This window comes from Salarias fasciatus, chromosome 17 (assembly GCF_902148845.1).
Source record: "Salarias fasciatus chromosome 17, fSalaFa1.1, whole genome shotgun sequence".
Classification (NCBI taxonomy): Eukaryota; Metazoa; Chordata; class Actinopteri; order Blenniiformes; family Blenniidae; genus Salarias; species Salarias fasciatus.
The window spans coordinates 5,036,657-5,056,055 of NC_043761.1; the positions used below are offsets into that span (position 1 = coordinate 5,036,657).

The 19,399-nt window shown below is 43.0% G+C and overlaps 1 protein-coding gene across 1 annotated transcript in view; it reads left to right on the forward strand.

The window, feature by feature from the left end:
* Positions 1–2,261: 2,261 nt before the first annotated feature.
* acss3 (acyl-CoA synthetase short chain family member 3) overlaps positions 2,262–19,399 on the forward strand; it is a 37,506-nt gene continuing 20,368 nt past the window's right edge. The window contains exons 1-8 of the mRNA XM_030113370.1: positions 2,262–2,681; positions 4,570–4,714; positions 4,839–5,027; positions 6,568–6,702; positions 8,184–8,324; positions 9,149–9,229; positions 9,464–9,559; positions 11,608–11,759. Of these exons, the coding sequence (XP_029969230.1) occupies positions 2,371–2,681; positions 4,570–4,714; positions 4,839–5,027; positions 6,568–6,702; positions 8,184–8,324; positions 9,149–9,229; positions 9,464–9,559; positions 11,608–11,759 (1,250 nt within the window). The 5' untranslated portion in view covers positions 2,262–2,370. The remainder of the gene's footprint in view (positions 2,682–4,569; positions 4,715–4,838; positions 5,028–6,567; positions 6,703–8,183; positions 8,325–9,148; positions 9,230–9,463; positions 9,560–11,607; positions 11,760–19,399) is intronic.

The following is a 19,399-nucleotide window of genomic DNA, read 5'->3' on the forward strand; positions in this document are numbered from 1 at the left end:
CATTTAAAACACACATTGCTGTTATCAGTTCTCTTCGCCACAGCGAAATTCACATCATATTGAATAAAACATAACTTTAGATGGATATTAGCTCGCAGTTAATTCAAAGTGAAGCAAAAAAAAACTCTATATTTCCTCTCATTCATTCTAGATAAAAGCGCCACCCTGCTGTTTATTTGACAGTAATGACATGAGCTGCAGCCCTTCACTTAAAAATCCGTCTTCATCTCCTCTTCTCCTGACTGCCGTACATCAGCGGGATAATCAAGCAGGCAGAGTGGCGCTCACCTGTGTTTACCTCGCTAAATAATTAACTGTCATAAGCAGTTTATGGATTCGGCGCCGCGGCGATTCCTCAAAGCAGAATTCATTCAGCTGCAATAAGCCGTTGTGATGTATCACTTATTTTTTAAGCTGTGGATAATATTGACTCAAATAATTCACAGGCCTCTCTGACAACTGCCGCATTTCCAAACGTTAAAAAAGAAAAAAAAAGAAAAGGCCGTCGTTATCTTCAGACTCATTCGATTAGGAATTCATGTTGCGATTCTCCGAAGCGGAGATGAGTCGTTTGGAGATAAAGTTGAGAAATTGCCTCCAACTCTTTGAGGAGTGCAGTCGGCTGACTGATGCTGCTGAGACACTCGCAGGACGGAGAGGTCGAGACGATTCCAGAGAACCTTAGAGTCTGCTCTCTTCTCCAGAGTGGAACACAGAGGGCGTTTTGAAAATGATGTAATTAGCATGCCGGGCGAAAGCATCTGCTGAGCATGCGCAGGACTGCTATTGTGAGCAGGAGCAGTAGCAATATTTCAGAAAAGTTGAGTTTTCTCTGGTTTCCATGGAGACAGAGTTGAAGTTTTTCCAAAAAGTTGCGATTCCAGTAACTCCGAGTGTCGCCGTTCTGTAAAACGACACTAAAAATGCAACAAAAGTGTTGCTGTTCCACTTAAAAACTTGGAAATCATCAAATCATTTGCTCATAAGTCAAAGAATTTCACATTATTTCGACACGATTTCAGTGTCTGATTTAAATGATTTCCCTTCATATAATGTGGTTGTTGGATAAATTGAAAAAAGTCTCAAAAAAACAACAACCCAGAATGTTCTGGAACAGATCCAGCAGCTATGAAGCCATCAGAGCATTTCCTGGAAAGAGCTTTTTCCTCCCAGAAGCATCTGATGGAAACAGAAATAGAAACAGATAACTTGAAACATCAGCTGGATGTGTTACTCAACGGGGGCTCCTCACGGCCAGGGGGTCAGGTCAGGTGGATTATGGGTATTTACCAACAGCTTGCATGCTGACGGAGTAAACAGGGTGGAGGTCATGTGGCGTGACCACTGTGGTGGAGAGGAGAGGCGCGCAGACTGACTCAGCTGATCGAGAGTCTGCTGAACATCTCCGATCATTTCCACAAACATCCCCCGGCGGTGGGTGGAGGCGCTTCGTGATCAATTCAGCAATTTGCATTTTTGTGAGGATCCCTTAGATTTAATGCAGCTGCGGGTAAATTTAGCTATGACTGTGGATTTTCACATGGATTATTTCTTCTTGTTTGGAGGATGAGGAACCCTCTGTGTGATTGTTCTGCACTGCAGATCGGTGATCAGGGACAGTTGGAGCGTTTTCAGAAAGCTGCGTTTTCAGTGGCTCCACAACACACAGTAGGGATGTGAAATATGCAACAAAAGCGTGAAGATACTCAAATCCCAACTTAGATCAGAGGAATTTGATTTAACTTTATTAGTTTTAGTATTTTGTCAGTTAACTCCTCATGAAATGATGCTATTCAGAAAATGAGATACTAAATAACAATTTAAATTTTTTTTTATAAATGTTCTCACAGTAAATATGAATGAGTCTTCACAGCATGAAATGAACTCATTGTAAACATCTTCAAAATAAAGAAATATGACAATATAAGCAGAAAATAAGGTAACATTTACAGAAAAAGATAAAAATAGACAAGGTTTCACAGTGATTGTGTCTTCTGGGAGTGCAGAGGTTAAAAAGAAGAAAGAAAAAAAAAACCTTCATTCCTACTTCCATACAGACATTTCCCTCCATACCATGCAAAGCAAACTTTACTCTGTCCTGCTCTCGTACTTGAAAGCATGTGACTCGTCCACACGTGCTCTTCTGGTTTGAATGGAGACTTTTTGGCCCGCTCGCGGAGCGTTGCGTAACGGAGCCGAACAAAGCTCCTCCTGCAGAAACTACATCCAGTTCAGAGTTCGCCTTCTCCTGAGGATCCGTGCAGGAGCCCCGGAGCGGCCTCGCATGACGCGGCTGAGTCCTTCACCTGCCCGGAAGAGGGAGGACAGCTGAAGTTTTTCCCTTTTTGGAAAGTTACGCACGCGGCGGTCATGCACTCCGCCGTGCGTCGTTGTCACTACGCTGCGCAGCGGGGCGGCAGGAGGCTCGCGAGGGCTTTTTACGCACCGCAGGAGGCTCGCGGAGGCTCGTGGGCTGCAGGGCAGCATGCATCTGCAAGCCCGGGGACATGCGCGGCCGCGCACGGCTGCAGGAGCTTCGCGTCCGACGCCGCGTACGGACGAGCGTTCAGCGCAGCCAGAGACCACCCGGAGAGCTTCTGGGAGGGGGCCGCGCAGGACGTCAGCTGGTTCAAACCCTGGGACAAAACCCTGCGCGTGGAGGATCCTGTGTTTCCAAACTGGTGGGTTTCAGAGGGAAGCATCTGCAGCCTCAAACAGCTGGGACAGTGGGAGAAACGATGGATCACAGTGAAGAAAGTGTCTCTAAACACAAGTTTAAAATCAAAAAAGTGCATATTACACCTTCAGTATGCCACTGCCGTTGAAACAACAGTGGATCTTATTCATTCCCGATTACACTGAAGTGTAATCCACAGTTTTCCAAAGGGAGTTGGGAAAAGTTTGGGGAAAGATTCATCAATTTGCCTGTAGTTTATCTAAAATTCCATGAATAGCAACTGACAGAACTGACAAAAGTAACCAATCCCATTGCTAAGAAGAATCACACCTACGTTTAGGATAAAAATACTCGTTAAAATGATCCAACTACATAAGAAAACAGGTTATAAACTGGCTGATCTTCATATAAAATGTTAGTAGTCAAGATTTGACAAAAGCACTTGCAGTTTTTACTGAAGTGGACTACTTCAAGTGATAGTACAGATACAGAATCTAGTTAATCTTCAACTTTCTGGATGGAGGTTGACTTTTTAATGGCACATTGAACCTTTTCACACCTTTGCTCACATTCCACGTGAAACAAATTTAATTAAATCACTAAAGAATCAATAATTTTACAACAGTAAGATCAGATATATGGAGCGGTGCTGATTTCTTTGAAAATGTTTTCCATGATGAGATCAAGATCATATTTAAAGTATATTTTTTTACAGCAAAAGTTAAAGAAGTTCTTGTTTATCTGTGTTGAAGTCAGTCTCTCATTCGAGCAAAAGACGTAAATACAGGTCATTGAGTTGATCGCTCCCAATTGGAAACTAACTTCAAGTAAAAAATACTTAGGTCAGATAGATCATTATTATAATTTTTAGTTTTCTGACAAAACGTGTAGATATACATCGGTTTTGATAATGAAATTATGAACTTATTTTTTTCAATGAAGTCTTTTTTAATCTCGACTTTTCAAAGTCATAATAATTAAAAATGAAGATAATTTAACCCTCTATAGAGCTCACAATGAATTATGTAGAGTTTTTAAGTCTTTCATTCTTTTCATTGTTATGATTTTAACTTTTCTGAGTCACTGTAAAGAAAAAAAACACATTTAAATGGTCTTTATACATTTTAAACGATTAAAGTCACTTCTAAACTCAACATCTATCATAAAATATATCTGCCTTTTCATATATTCTGTAGCTATTATTCGCTGAAAAGAAATAATTTGTTAACATATATTCCCACTGGCAGTGTGTTAAATGTTTAAAAGTGAGTTTTGGCTTTGATCCTGGCTGTGGAATATATTTGCATGGCGTTAATATTAGATTACAGATGCAGTGTGTCTGCTGCGCTGTCATTTTAAGTCCCCATGTTTTCCAACTCTTTCGGCTGATTGCCAATATATGCACATATTTTCCCCCCTCTTCTCTGGCGGAATTAACATATTATAATTCACTCTAATGCAAATGCTCATTCACAATGCAAAATTATTCATCTGGAAAATGGGAAAACGACTTTAAAATATAGGCTTAGAAAAACATTACGCGTTTATTTGGATGTAAATTTTCTTTTTTAAAGTATTCAAACAAGCTGAGATTATGTTCTCCTGACATATTCGGGCGTAATTTAGACACACACATATACAGTGAATGTAGAATTACTGTACTGCTGCAAGTTTATGCTGAAGTTTGTATTACTATGGTTGTATTTGAAGTTTTATTTGCACATATTGCAAACTGTTTTTGAGCTTTCAGGACGCTTCCTCACTGAAACTCACCTGTTAGATAGTTTTTTATATTATTGGAAGCATTTTTCTCATTATTGCATGAATTAGGTGGAAAATCTCGTCTTACCATCATTAATGTGTTGTTAAACGAATCATTGTGTTTCCGTCAGGTTCGTTGGAGGAAAGCTGAACATGTGCTACAACACCGTGGACCGCCACGTGGAAAGTGGGCGTGGCGAGCAGCCGGCGATCATCTACGACAGTCCGGTGACGGCGACCAAACAGATCATCACGTACAGGGAGCTGCAGGAGCAGGTGAACCAGCTGATTAACGCCTGGACAAGAAGTCCAGTCATTTCCAGACTTATCGTGAAGTTGTGAACAGTCCCTGATGCGGTTCAGCCCGTTATGTTGAGCCGTCCTCGGTGTGGTCCTCCAGGTGTCCAGGCTGGCAGGAGTGCTGGTGAAGAACGGGGTTCAGAAGGGAGACCTGGTCGTCATCTACATGCCGATGGTTCCTCAGGCCATGTTCACCATGCTGGCCTGCGCCCGGATCGGCGCCCCGCACAGCCTCATCTTCGGCGGCTTCGCCTCCAAGGAGCTCTCCGTCCGCATCGATCACGCCAAGGTGAGCGGAGATCCATCCGTCCACAAACTCCGAACCAATAAATCCCAAATTAAAGACCGTGAAGCGTCGATTCAGGTTCAATGAATCATGAACAGGGCCACTGAGTCCACATGCAGAATATGAAGAGTGAGTAAAGATGAGCGTGATCATGCAAATGTGACTGTTATAATAAAAGTGCGACCTCTGACCCCTGAGAAGACCAGAAGCGGGCCAGAGGCTTCCATTCTCTGGTCTTCATGTGCCGTCATCAACGTTTGTCCTTTATCCTCAGAAATATTAGCGATCTGGGAAAAAGACGCCCGAGGCTTCTCAGTTTCATTAACTCCTGACGAATCGTTGACAACAGAAATCTCTCCGCTTGCTTTTCCCTTTTCGCAGCCGCTGACGAAGATGTCACTTTCAGCCGCCATGAGAATATTTACCCCGGCGAGGGTTGAATTAATAACCTGTGCTGACATTTCTCAAGATAATGATTTTATTTATTCTTTCGTGAGTGATATGTTTTCTACAGATATTAAAGAAAAAAACAGGCGAAACGGTGTCATTTAGGATCAAGTGTTTAAACTTTAATCCTCCAGGTACATTCTACTATTTCTCCCTGAATTACTTTTTGATGAAGAGCCGCAGACAATTTAAACATGATTTTCTGGTTTCTTTCTTTTCTTTCAGGGGACTGTAATCATCTTTTGGTGCCAGCTTGACCCCCCTGGGGGTATTTCAAGGCTTTCTTTTGCTGCTCTTTTCAGCACAAGCTCACTTGCGTGACTTTATAGTTCAGCTTAAAAGTCTGAAACCTGAAAGGCTAAAAGTTAAAAGACTGAAAGGTTTAAAGCCTTAGCTGTTGGACTTTTAGATTGTTAGTCTTTTAGCCTTTTAGCCTTCAGACTGTTTCCCTTTTCCATTTCATGCACATCTGCAGTTTCTGCCTGCAGCATTTCAGAAAAGAGAAAATTCATGGCTTTGGTTGATTTGTAGTAAATTTTCCTTCATTTATGTTTTATTGTGACAGACTTCTACAAGGCAGCTGCCAGGTATGAAACCAATCAGGCTGTCAATCAGTTAACATTTGGAATTAATTGCACAATTAAAAGAAGAGGAAAAAAGTGACCTCTTTTGACACTTGTTAGGAGTAAATCTCCCACAATGTGGTTAAAATAAACGAGTGAGCGTGTCAGTGTTCCACGGCGGGACCAGGAAGTGACTCTGAAGTCGCATGGAGTCTCCGTCGAGTGCACCGAGGCTGACGGGACAAAACTGTCAGCTGGAAATATCCGTGGTGACTGAGTGGGTGTCAGGAGGGCGTCGTCACCTTTGCATTATTGAATTAAATGCAGACAAAGCGGCGGTGACCCTGCGGGAGCGCCTCGGGCGTCCTGCAGCGGCCGCGGCCTTCTCCAGCATGTTAATCAGGCGGATTCATTCCACTAATGCCTCTTTAAAATGCAGCGAAAACACCTTTTAAGTGAGATGAACTCTGGAAAAGTGCAGAAGAGAACCCTCTCCTGTGTAATTAAATTCTTAAATGGTGATTTTCTTGCAGCCCAAGCTGATGGTCACGGCTTCGTTTGGCATCGAGCCGGGGAGGCGGGTGGAGTACATCCCTCTGGTGAAGAAGGCGCTGGAGCTGAGCTCCCACCGGCCCTCCAAAGTGCTCATCTACAGCAGACCCAACATGGTGACAAACTCCCACTCCTCACACCAATCAGTGCAGATCTCTGTGTATATGTTTGTTTTACCTGCATGAAGAAGAAATCTGCTCTCTGCGTTCTGGAGCCAGCAGGTCGAGGTCGAGCGCTTCTCGACGAGTCTGGCTCGGATCTTTCATTGTAGTCAAAAAGCAAACGTATTTCAGGAGGCCGGAGGCTCGATTTGCCGCCTGTCTCCACCTTCAGACTCCCGGGGATGTTAATGGTGTCTGAAATCTGGACACTTTTATTGAAACCAAAGAGAAAAGGTGCTTTTGTCTCCCGGTGTGATTAAATATTAATGAAATCTCAGGTATCAAAGAGAATTGTAGCTTGAAATGAGAAAGAATGTCAGAGTTTGGAGAGGAATTAGCATAAAAGCTAAAGGGACTGTGGTGAGAGATGGGAGCATTGCTGCGATTTATTCTCCAAAACAAAGATTGAAAGAATGCTTGTCTGCTTTTACAAACTGAGATTCTTCTTTTGGCTGCTCCTTTCAGGGGAATCGTCTTCCTCCATCTTCCGTCTTCATGTCTTCCTCCTCTTCTTCGTCTGTAGCTTCCTTTGTCCATCGTCTCTGCCGTCTCTGCTCGGCACGAACCAGACCATCTTAGCCGTGATGGCAGGTTTCACCTTTAACCTCTCTGTCCTGCGATCCTTCACCCCCTCCTTCACACACCTGTTGTTTCTGCTGACCTTCGTAACTCCAGCTCAGCCCTTCTCTCCAGGTTTCCATCCTGCCAGCTTTCCAAAGTGAAAAACAAGCTTTTGAGCCATTAAAAAAAACCATTTAGAGACATATCTGGCATCCAGCATTTCAAAATTTAACAGTAAAATTGATTACAACTTTAATTTATTCAGAAGTCTTTAGGCCTAAAATGCACCTCTGAATGCTTCAAAAGGTTTTAAAGTCAACTGAACCATCAGGAATATATAAGACTACCAACTGCAAGGAAACAGTAAAAAGATATAAAACATGCAACTTTACAGTAGCAGATGGAACTGAGTGAGTAGTGGTTAGGAAGGAAATTCAGATTAATGCTGAAAAAAACCTTCATCAGTACAGTGTTTTCCAGATTTTAAGGTTAAAGTGATATTTATCTTGTAAACGGCCGTTTCTTTTATCACTAAATCTGATCCAAGTGTGATGGAGACAAATCAAAATGATAAAATGAACCTTGGAAAGTTCAGCTGTTGTTTGTGCCTCAATAGTTCTCAGCTATAATGAAGAAAATGAGTTTGTTTATTTGAAAAAGAGGTTAAAATCATCTCTAATAACACAGGCGATGCGATGCTGCTCCTGCTTTATTCTTGTTTGAGCTAAAATTCCAGCAGCTGACCTTTAAAGAAGCTGTAATTCATCACTAGTTGCAGTTCCTAAACCTTTCAATGAGGCATCACGGCTGATTCGCTGTGAGGAAACCGAAGCACTGATGAGTGAACGAACCCGGTTTGTGTGTTTGTGTTTCAGGAGAAGGTCTCTCTGGGCCCCGAGCTGAGTCTGGACTGGGATGAGGAGATGGCCACGGCCAGACCCCACGACTGCGTTCCTGTGGCCTCCAACCATCCACTCTACGTCCTCTACACATCTGGAACCACGGGAACGCCAAAGGTGCCGTCTTCACGGGGTCGGAGTGTGGAGAAATGGAAATGCCTTGAACGTTGTTACCTGGGTTACGGTTAAGCGCCAACCTGCTCTCCATGCTGTGTTTCTAAAAAAACAATTACCCACTCTTCATTTCCCATTGACTTGCAGTGATATATTAGGAGCGGTGTGTGCTTCTCAGATTGTTCACAGTTCCGCCGGCGGAGGCGGACGTCACTTTGACAACAGCCGCCGAGCTTTGGATTGTTATTAAAATAGAGCCGTGGAGGAACGTGACGTCAGCCCCGTGCGGACGCTCTGGGTGACTCATCTGATCTTTCGCTCTGCAAAAAAAACAATCCAAACAACACCAGCACCACATTCAGCGAGACGGCAGACGTCCACGGCGGGGGGCGGGGCGTCTCGCAGGAGGAATCACCTGCAGGCGCTTCACCATGAAGAATCCCCGGCTCTGCTCAAACAGCATCATTTCGTCTTTGACCAACAGATGATATAAAACATCCTCCCGCTGGATGCTTTCTGCCTTTAATAGTGCAGTTATTGCCAGTTTCCTTTCTTCCCCTCTGCGAGCTGCTGTGAGTTTCTTCGCTCATTGCTGCAGGGCAGAGCGCAGATTTAAGAGGGAAGACCAACAGTTTTAGGAATGTTTAGACAGCAGCAGCATCATCTCATAAAAGGAGGCAGATAGTGGCGCCGGTTTGAGAGTCAGCCGTTCGGAAACAGCATTTCCCCCCCCCCCCCCCCATTCAGAAATTGATATTAAAGCCCTGCGTCTTTGCTTAGTGCAGCACCTGTCAGCGGAGTGATGTTGTCCTTATCTCTCCCCCCAGGGTGTGGAGCGAGACACTGCAGGCTGCGCCGTCATGCTGAAATGGACCATGTCAAATATTTATGGACTCAGTCCTGGAGATGTAAGGCCATAAAGCATCCTCCTCTGAGTTGGTGTCATTCTGGAGAACAAAGAGCAGGGAGTCATGGAGGGGGGGGGGGGGGGGGGGGGGGCGAGGGCGAGCTCTGCCCTGCAGAGACCCTCTCATTTCCATTTAATACACAGTCATGTTTCCTGCATGCGGAGGTGGCGTGAGGACGTCCTCCTGTCCGCCGTCCAGACGTGTGACTCTGTGTGTGGACGTGATTGGTTGCAGGTTTGGTGGGCGGCGTCGGATCTGGGCTGGGTGGTGGGACATTCCTACATCTGCTACGCTCCCCTGCTGCACGGCAACAGCACCATCCTCTACGAGGTGAGTCGGCGCCCGGAAAACTCTCTCACGCCGTTGCGGGGCAAACACAATCATGCACGACTTTCCTGAAATGTTGAAACAGCCAGCATCACACACTCAACATGCTGACCGCAGAGTTTTCTCTGTTTCTGCCATTTCCGTGGAAACGGACAAAGTTTCACTCCTCTGAAACGACAACGCAAAAAATGTTGTCATGTAAACTGATCCTCAGTAAAACTCTTCACTCAAAATTACAACGAATATACTTTTATTTTGCTGGAGTTGCACAAACTTCCACTGAAATCAGTTAGCACACATGGCGGCAGATTCCTTGAGCTACTGTGAGGAAAATGTGCAATAGATGACAGTTATCTTCACATGGACTCGCACTGAATCACTCTACATAATTCACATGAATTTTTCTAAAATGTTCATGAAACACAGTCTGAATTTGTGCAACTGTTAATTTTTCATGTTGAGAGGCTGAGCCTGTCTGTCCAATGGTTTCATAGTTTTTGATTTGAAATCATTTCACAGCCTTTTTTACTTCATTTTCAAAAAACACTTAATGTGACTGAAAATATGTAATAAATTATTACATTTTGAAAATGGTTTTATTATCTTTATTACATTGAAAGTATGTCAGTATTGATCATTGACCCAATTTAAGTTGTTTCTATTAATAAATTCCAACTAATCTGATCTTTCTCATGATATTGTATAAGGTATTTTTCATTTCAGCATGAGGTTTGTTGTTTTTGTCCAGTTGGGGTTAAAATCTGGGTTTCTATTAGTCACTCATTGTATTCAGTTTGTGTTTAGATTTAACACTGGGGCTTTGGGGTTTGTGTTAATACTTTCCCAGACTGGCAGTGAGTAAATATTTCTGCCGTATTTTGTTGTAAAACAATTTTTCCAGCATCCGAGTAATAAATTTGATTAAACTTTCCATTAATTTCTGGATTAAGCCACCAATTAGAAGCTGAGAAATGAGCCTTCATCAAAGAGTGAATTAGAATTTCTGTTATTTGTCCTTTTCTGTTTTAATTAAAAGCGACTGTCAGGTTTTTCTTTCTCTCTATTTTCTGCATGTTTGCATCATTTCGGCGCGTCGTGTTCTTCCCTCGGAAAAGCGTCTCGCTGGTGAAACTGCTTACGACGCCACGTGTGTGCAGATGATGGAGAAAGCGCCGGCGCACGGCAGCACATGCATCTTCTCGAGACGTTAATGGCGACGTGCATTTTCATTTTCCACTCGGCTGATGCCGTCAGTTTGCGCCTCTGTTAAGTAAAGCGGAGTTTCCACAGTGTGTGTGTGTGTGTGTGTGTGGAGAAGGGAAGATGCGAACTTTCATGTTATGTGAATTCGGAGTGTCCAACCTGGTTTACAAACTCCTTACAGCCTGTTTCGTCCTAATCTGAGATTATATCATGACTGAGCTCAATCCGTGGGTTTGAAGAGGTTGTATTGATTCTGTCAGCTTGACGTTGGGAGCCACTGATTTTATTCTATCTGGCTTCCTCTCACCTCGGAGGAGCGAATTAATGTGCCGTTTCCTGCGGCTCTCATTCAAAAGCGGCCCGTGTGTTTTCACTGTAACCTTTTCACTCGCCTCTCTGATCGCGACACACAAACAAATATTTATGCGGCGCCAAGTGACAGCCAGGGCTCTCCGCTCGCCGTTTGCCAATCTTCTTCATCCGCGGTTGTCTTGCTGGGACCGGATCGGCAAAGACCAGAGGCACGGTGGAAATTGCTGTCTGAGGTCTCTGCCTGCAGGCTTTTCTTTTGTCTATATCTTATCTCGGCGGCAGATAGTGCCCCTATTGTTCCAAGCCGCACACTTTTGGCCCATCTGTGTGGAAAACAGCCTTTTTCCCCCCGTTTTAAACAGCTGCTCCATGAATATTAATTACTTTTACTTGGCGCTGGGGTGCGTTAGAGAAATATTGCTGTTAGGGTTTTGGGCATGAATGATAATCTCTTTATTTGATTTGGAGTTTTCATAACTGATCGAGTGGAGCGCCACGTCGCGTTGGGAGCTAATCGGCCGCCGCTGTGCTTCCAGGGTAAACCCGTGGGGACTCCGGACCCCGGGGCCTTCTTCCGGGTCCTGTCCGAGCACGGAGCGGCGTCCATGTTCACGGCGCCCACGGCCATCCGGGCCATCCGTCAGCAGGACCCCCACGCCGCCATCGGGAAGAAGTATCCCCTGACCAGGTAAACGTGAGGGATATTTCACACGGTGACCTCTAGTGGTGCATGCAGGTGTAGTGCTGTGACAGTACAGCGGAAAAAAATCTCCATTATTACTGGATTTGACCATGTTTCGTGTAGAATTTAAAGTGAAAATGAGTTCGTGAGAAACTTTATGCGGGATTGAAGGAATCCAGAGAAACTGTTACCATGATGAAGACAACAAAGAAGGCTGATTGTGGGATAAAAGTTTCAACATTTACCATGAACATGGAAAGGAATGCATCTCAGATCATAACGGATTGTTTTTTCCTCTTCATAGTGGATTGATGTGACTCATACTAAGGTGGAACAATTCAAAAACTATAGAAACTATACAAGATGGCAGTAAAAAAAAGATCAATTAAAAGACAGAAGAATCAGAACATGAGAATAAATAGTTCAGAAATTCAAAATGAGGCTTTTTATAATGCATTTGGAATAGTACGTTTTGTGCTTTTCACACATTGGTATGAAATTGCGCCATAATGACCTTTAACTTAAGGCTTTAAAGTTTTTCTTTTTTGTGCCACAGAAAATATGTGATGACAATGTCAATATTTTCACTAAAGCAAAGAAATGCTACTGAAAATAGCTCCAATCTCAACATTAAGCCAATTTCAATGACAATTTCTGGTGAAAAATACACTGAAATGACCAAAAAAAAGTTATTTTTCCCCTCCGATCTCCCCTGACAGCACGGCTCTGAGGCTAGTTCCCTGTCTCAGCTTGGCTCTCAGTGTTGTGTATCGATGTTTTCGTTTGTTTTCTTCCATTTTGACACTCCTGGTGTGTGTTGCATCTCACCTGGGAAGAATAAATGTGTGTGTGAGATTTGAAATTTGGAAATTTACCATATATGTGCTGCTCCAACAAAGATTTTGATTCTAAAATGCAGGTTTTTACATAAAAACCTTGCAGGTGATGTTTATTGTGAACGATTGCTGTACAGTGTGTGCACACACACACAAACACATACACACAGTGAGTATATAAATCTTCATCTTCCGCCTCTTTGACGATGATGGACACTCCTGTCAGGACGCCTGATGGATTCCTGGATGGAGACGGAGATAATCTGTTACTTTCTGATGAAGTCGTTCTGTGAAGTGAGCAGACAGCAGCCGTGGGCGTCGGCGCCGGCGCCGTACGGAAGCCTCTCGGGACGGATGGCGGTGCGCCGGCTCCGCGTATTTCACCGCCATCGCTCGCCGTCCGCAGCCCGGCCTCACAGTCATGCAGCAGTTGGTCACGTGGATGAACTCTGACCTCTGTGAATGATCCTGGCCTCGTGTGTTCATTCCGTGTGCCGTGCTGGATGTAAAACCTCGCCGTGATCGCCGACAATATTTCCGCTCTAAATATTGCCGGCGTTCGTTCGTCTTCTGCGCTGAGCCGCGATCCGTCATCTCCGTGTTTCTTATTCATAATGTGTCCTCTCCCCTTCAGGAGAGCCGAGCTGCTGAGCGATCGCCACGTTTTATTTCCTCTCTGAACAAAACATGTCACAGTGATACAGAGGCGGCAATAAAAAAAAAAAAGCAGCGCTGAAGCATGCTTCCATTTTTTCCTCGTTTTTATCGTCTGAGCGAGACGTTTTGACAGCTGATGGAAAACTCATACATGTATGCATGGGTGTGTGTCTGTAGTGAGCATTTTGATGGAAAAAAGCTGAAGATGGAATGTATTCAATGATCACATCTTGTGTGGCGTCTCGCACTGACTTACTCATTTAGCAAGTCCTGAGTTCCATCAAGGCTCTGTTTACACGTTTTGAGGTGAAAATGTCAAACTTTCGTTGTGTTTTGGGTGTCTGTTTCCATGACAACGGTGATTTGAGTCACTGAAATTGTAACAATTTAAAAATGTTAAGACTGTCTCCATGGAAACGGGAAAATGGAACTTTCTGAAAACACTGGGGCTCCTACATCTTCTTCGTCACGGTACAGTGAGACACGGAGGCCGCCATTTTTCTTACCATCTGTCTACTGGGCATGTGCAGAAGACCTTGGATGTGGTGTTTTTTTTTCCATTAAAACTTTCAGGTAGTCAATCACATTTTTTGTCAGGATCCATTGCACTTGATTTTTTAATTCATATTTAAAATTGTGTATAGGTTCGAATTTGCACAGTCAGCCTTTTTGCCAGAACCGTGCTGCATGTTGCAGTAACGCTTTAATCGGCGTTGGTGCAGCCCTTGTGTGAACTCGGGCGTCGACCTGTGGTCGTTGGTCACAGAAAATCACTCTTCGTGCACGTGGACGAAGATCATTGAGCTGAGGAGAAAGATCAGGGTGTTTGGAATAACTGGAATTCCTTTCAGTTTCAAATTACTTCATTTTAAAGTTAAAAAAAAAAAACACTTTAAGTGTATATTTTCACGGTGGGCCTGGGGTCAAAGCCTTTTTTTTTTAAGAATTACAGTAGAAACAGACGGTGCCCTCCGTGGTGTTTTGATGTTGTGTCCGACGAGGCAGGTAAATATGCGGGCCTGGACTTCCTCATGCGCGTTCACGAGAAGCAGAGCTTTGAAGCGCCGCCCCTCGACCAATCAGGATAGAGCCTCAGGGGCTCTTCTGATTGGTCAAACATACCGGGAGCGGTCGAGACTCGTTTTCAGCTCAGAACAGAGACAGATGGAAACGCTGCGCCCTCGCGGTAGTGCAATTATACTACACTCCTAAAGCATTATCAATGGATACTCTAACATTTAATCCAAAGAAAACAAAAAAATTAGCATTGACTAGCCAAAATCCTGCCTACGGCACCTTTAATGAAATGTTCTTGTTTGAAGTGGGCGTGTTAAAAGAAGCAGTAAAACCTCTCAGAGCCTCGGGTTACCTCTATTATCGCGCTCACGCTTTCACGGTGGGGAGACTTGAAGTGGTCATTTGGCGCAGCTCACATGCGCCGTCTGTAGTTTATTGACGCGGAGTAATTGACTCCCAACGTGAGTCCATCCAGAGATAATGGGCCTTATCAATGAGTCGGAGGCGTGTCGCCGGTTGCCATGGATGTGGGAGCGCACGGCGTGCACGGCTGCAGACGCCGTGTCAGCTTTATAGATTTATTTTGACTTCTCTAAATGCTTCACTCATAACAGTGACGTGGATTTATATCTTTAGACACGAAATGTGTTTAAATCAACAGGTGGTTCGATTCTCCTTCAATCCCCCACAGTGACACATACACGTGCACTTTGCCACACTAACCTCCTGCAGCATTTCAGCGGTTTGTGGCCTCAGATTTTGACCTTTGCCACCAAGAAGTGGCCTTTATTTTGGCTTTAATTGCCCATTTCAAGGCTCCCGTGCACAGATCAGTGTTGCCTTATCTTTACAGATCAGCCTGTAAAAGCTGGTTTTCCTCTTATCGTTTTGTTGGACCGTGACTGGACAGCCTCATTATGCACGTGGACAGTGTGCATGAGTAGTTTTTGAAATGTAAGTCTAGATGACCTTTTTGTTCACATCGAATGACATTTCCAGCAATAAAACTGCAGTTTCCAAACAATACTATCAGGAAATCATTCCTCGTCTTCTATACTGCTTTATGTGAGGGGAATATGTGGACTAGAACTATTTATAACTATTTTTACATCATGATTCTTTAATTTTTCCTTTATTTGCCTATTGCGTTGAGAATGTTAAGTTATAATCAAATTATACTTCTTTTTTCTACCAAAGGTGACACAAGCAACATAAAGAGCAGATCCAGTTGCTTCTTCTATTCTCTTAAATTAATAGCCTTTGCTATTAATTTAAGAGAATAGAAAGGGTTTTACATTGACAAAGATAAACCGGGGAGGGCCGGAGGGTGCTGCAGAAAATGAGTACAGGCTAATCTACATAGTTTATAAATGAGCTGACTTATAACCAAAACAAATCTGTTAAAAGTCAAACTAATTAAACATAAATACGACAGCACCCTGGCTCGTGTGTGTGTGTGAAACACCCTGAACAGGCCAGCAGTGGAATATCCAATGGAAGTTTATCAGTAAAAACATCACTTTTATAAAACTCTATGCTGCCGTTCATGAAATCCAACAAACACATTTTTTTAAATAACATATTTTCCTCTGCATATGTTTGCCTCTTCAAATGGTACAACGTGACATTGAAGCTGAGTTTTTTACAATCTTTGAGAAGGGTTATATTTCTGTGTGTCGTCTCCAGATGTGTGCAGCCGTCCCTGGAACCGTGGGAGAGAATACTGTGGGGGAAGTCAGCGAAGCGCAGAAGATAGAAAATGTATTGTTTTGGATCACTAGTGGGTCACGGAGGGAGGATTTTATTGGACTCAGGGAGTCACGGTCAGCCAAACCATTAAGAATCTGAAGATTGCAATAATCACGTTGCCTTGGACATTGGAAAGGAAACTCATTGGTGTTGCAGAGAAGTAACAGAACATCTGCACTCTGTAGACGTTAGAGGTGAAGGTTCCCCGTGGCTGCTGTACATGATGGTGCGTTGGCATCAGCTGCATTTTATTACTGCTTTTTGAAGCACAAGTTTTGGAGGTTTTGTTGAGGTTAAATTTCTCTAACAAAGCAGACACGCTGAAAGTATCCTAATTGTTATTTAACTGGAAGTGTTGTAAAGCTATAGTGACGAGATTGTTTCCACAAAACGTCTCAACAAGTATGGTGTAGTCAAAGACTACCACTTAAGATGTTTATTTTACTGCTCCACAAAGTCCAGTAACATGAAAAAAAAATGTGCAAAAAGAAAGCATTTGCAGAAGGCTTTGGTCTTTTCTGAGCTCTTCCATTTCTCCTTGATCACAACCAATAAACTCAATATTCACAGTCAGTTACCTGCATCTGGACATTCAGTTCACTCAAACCCCGTAGAGCTCTGCCCAGCTGTGTTGAACTCTCTTTCAGCAGCCGACATGGCTGCTTTATCCTCCCTAAGCTTCTCCCACTGGGCATAGCAAACAATATAGTACATTTACAAAAGGCATAATTGTGGCCCTTAAGTGAAAAGAAAATCATATTAAACAAGTCTGAGAGAGAAATAATGAGCATCTCGTGAGTATAGGGCGTCTCTCAAGTTCTTATAGAACACTTAAATTACAGAAAATATAGATAATTGGTCCGAAAATTCACAGCAGCTGGTCGGGTGGCCTTTTCCCGCCCAGTGCCCCTTTAAGACTGAGGCTGCAGCAGCGCCTCTGTTTGGCCGACTGCTGCTAGAACACCCGGAAACAAGATGGCGTCTGGTGAGTGTTTCTCCTCCGAACCTGAAATGAAAGAGTAGGACTGTCCAGTGTGCCTCAACTGACCTACACAACTGTTTTAGGGAGAATCATGGTGGGAGTTTTGCAAGTGGCGTCGCAAACGAGGAAGTAGTGAAGGTTGTAGTCCGTGCGTGTGTGTGTTTTTTTTAACCTTTAGATACCTCAACATTAGAGAGATAATGGCGCTTTTCCACCAGTACCCACTTGGCCCTACTCCGCACAGTTCGGCCCTGGTATTTGCACGTTTCCATTATGTTTTAGTACTTCATACCACAGAAACCATGGACGCCTCTTTCACGCTGCTGTGGATTGGAGCCGTGTGCCTGCGTGGCGCCGTCTTGCAGCGGTGGACCTGGCTTCCACAGCACATTGAGAAATGACAAGTTTCGGCATTAAAGTGATCACAAATTATCAGTTTCCAACTTCTCTTCAGGTTTTTTTTTTTTTTTATATATATATAAACTTCAGACACGGAGGAAACAAAGACATGAATGGAACAAAATGGACTCTTAAATTGTTCAGGCTAGAGGTTTTTATTTAGAGAATTGGTTCAAGGATTTGTATTGTACTTGTTATTGATATCATTGTATGATTATGATCATTATTATTGGATTGTTTTTTTATATATACATATATATGTATATATGTATTACCATTATTAAAAGTAATATTGAAATTTGAATTTGAATTTTATCACTGTTATAATCAGTATTGCTATTTTCATAGTTGTTATACTATAGGTTATATTAACTTTGATTCATATTGATTTTCAACATGATAAATACCATAAAAGGAGCAACATGCGTCTCATTAAAACCATCTGCATATCTATGAAACCCTGACATTATTTCACTTTGGGAATTGTGCTATTGCCCATTGATTGCACGTTTTGTTCTGGCCACGGTGTTCAGCATTAGCATCTCTCATCCATCTTCTTCCCAGTACATCTTCTTTTGGTCAAGTTTAGCGTCCATTGAAGTCATCCACCGTTATGAGAAATTAAAAGCTACTATTCAACAATTTTAATGTGGAAGAAAAACCTTAAAAATCTCAAAATGTATCAGAATGATGTGATGATTTGGTGTCAGTTTTTGGGATTGATAATGTTCATGGTTTGTTGCAAAACATGATCAGTAGGATGAAGCAATTCATGTACTTAATGAATTTAAGCCAAAACAGGGTCTCCACTAAGTTATTTCAATTCCAGCATCTTTTCCAGTTATATTGTGTTGGATTTTGCTTTTAAAACATCCAAGCATTCTGTGTCATAGCTGCATGTGTGACATTAACAAATCATATCATTTAGAAATCTATGGAAAATTACAGTTCTTGTTTGTCGCATAAAAACTCTAGTTTCCTGTCGCGTTGCTATGATGACACCACCCGCACCAAGCCGGTATTGCCATATGTATAGCGGAAAACAACAGGGGCCAAGGGAGGCCAAAGCCAACCGTGCAGAGTAAGGTCAAGCAGGAATGAGTGGAAAAGCTCCAATAACAGAGTCCTATAGTGGGTAAAGGTATATTTACTGAACTAAAACAAGCATCCAAAGGGAAATACAGTTGAAAAATAAGTAGGGGAAAAGTGCAATTCCCTATTTTTTCCCCCAATGTGACATTTAAAGAAAAAAAAGTCAAAGTGCTGCAGAATTTGTAAAAAGAGACGCTGCTCAGAGCAAACAAGGACTCACCTCATGTGCCCTGCCAAGTTTGACTGTAAGGAGATAAAAAGCGTTCCAGGCGGGTTCTACAGTGATCCCTGAGTCAGCAGGACGGCTTCAATTTATCTATCTGTCCAGACGAGTGGAAATGATGCTTCAGCCTCAGCCAGGAGCTGAGGTGTTACTGTCTTGAAGACTGAATAATCAGGATGGAGAAGCTTTTCCCTTTACAGTACTGAAGCATTGAAGTCCACGAGACCATAGGAAATATAGAAAATCTCAGAACTATTATGATTTCAGTTCTTATAACACAGAAAAGTTCATGTTAATAAATGATCCACCTTCAAACCGACACTTAATATTCACTTTTCATTGTAAAACATGTTGAAAATCTTTGTGGTTTTATAAGTTGCTGCCAAGTGTGCTTCTCCCAGTCCGATGGCGCCTAAAATAAATATTGTACACTTCAAGCAGTTTCCTCCTGTAATGTCACTGTGATTATAAAGGACTACATTTAAACTGATGCACTGACCCAAGCAGCAGTGTTCTCCATCTTTTTTGCAGCTGCAGCGTGTTACACTGCTTTATAAAAACATATTCAGATCTGCTGTATGAGCGCATTAAAATGAAAACACCTCCCTCCACTTCCCCATTGCCACTGATGTTTTTTTTTTTTTGTTGTATTTTTAATGCCCAATTTCCTTGGACGATTGACTCAAAAGGT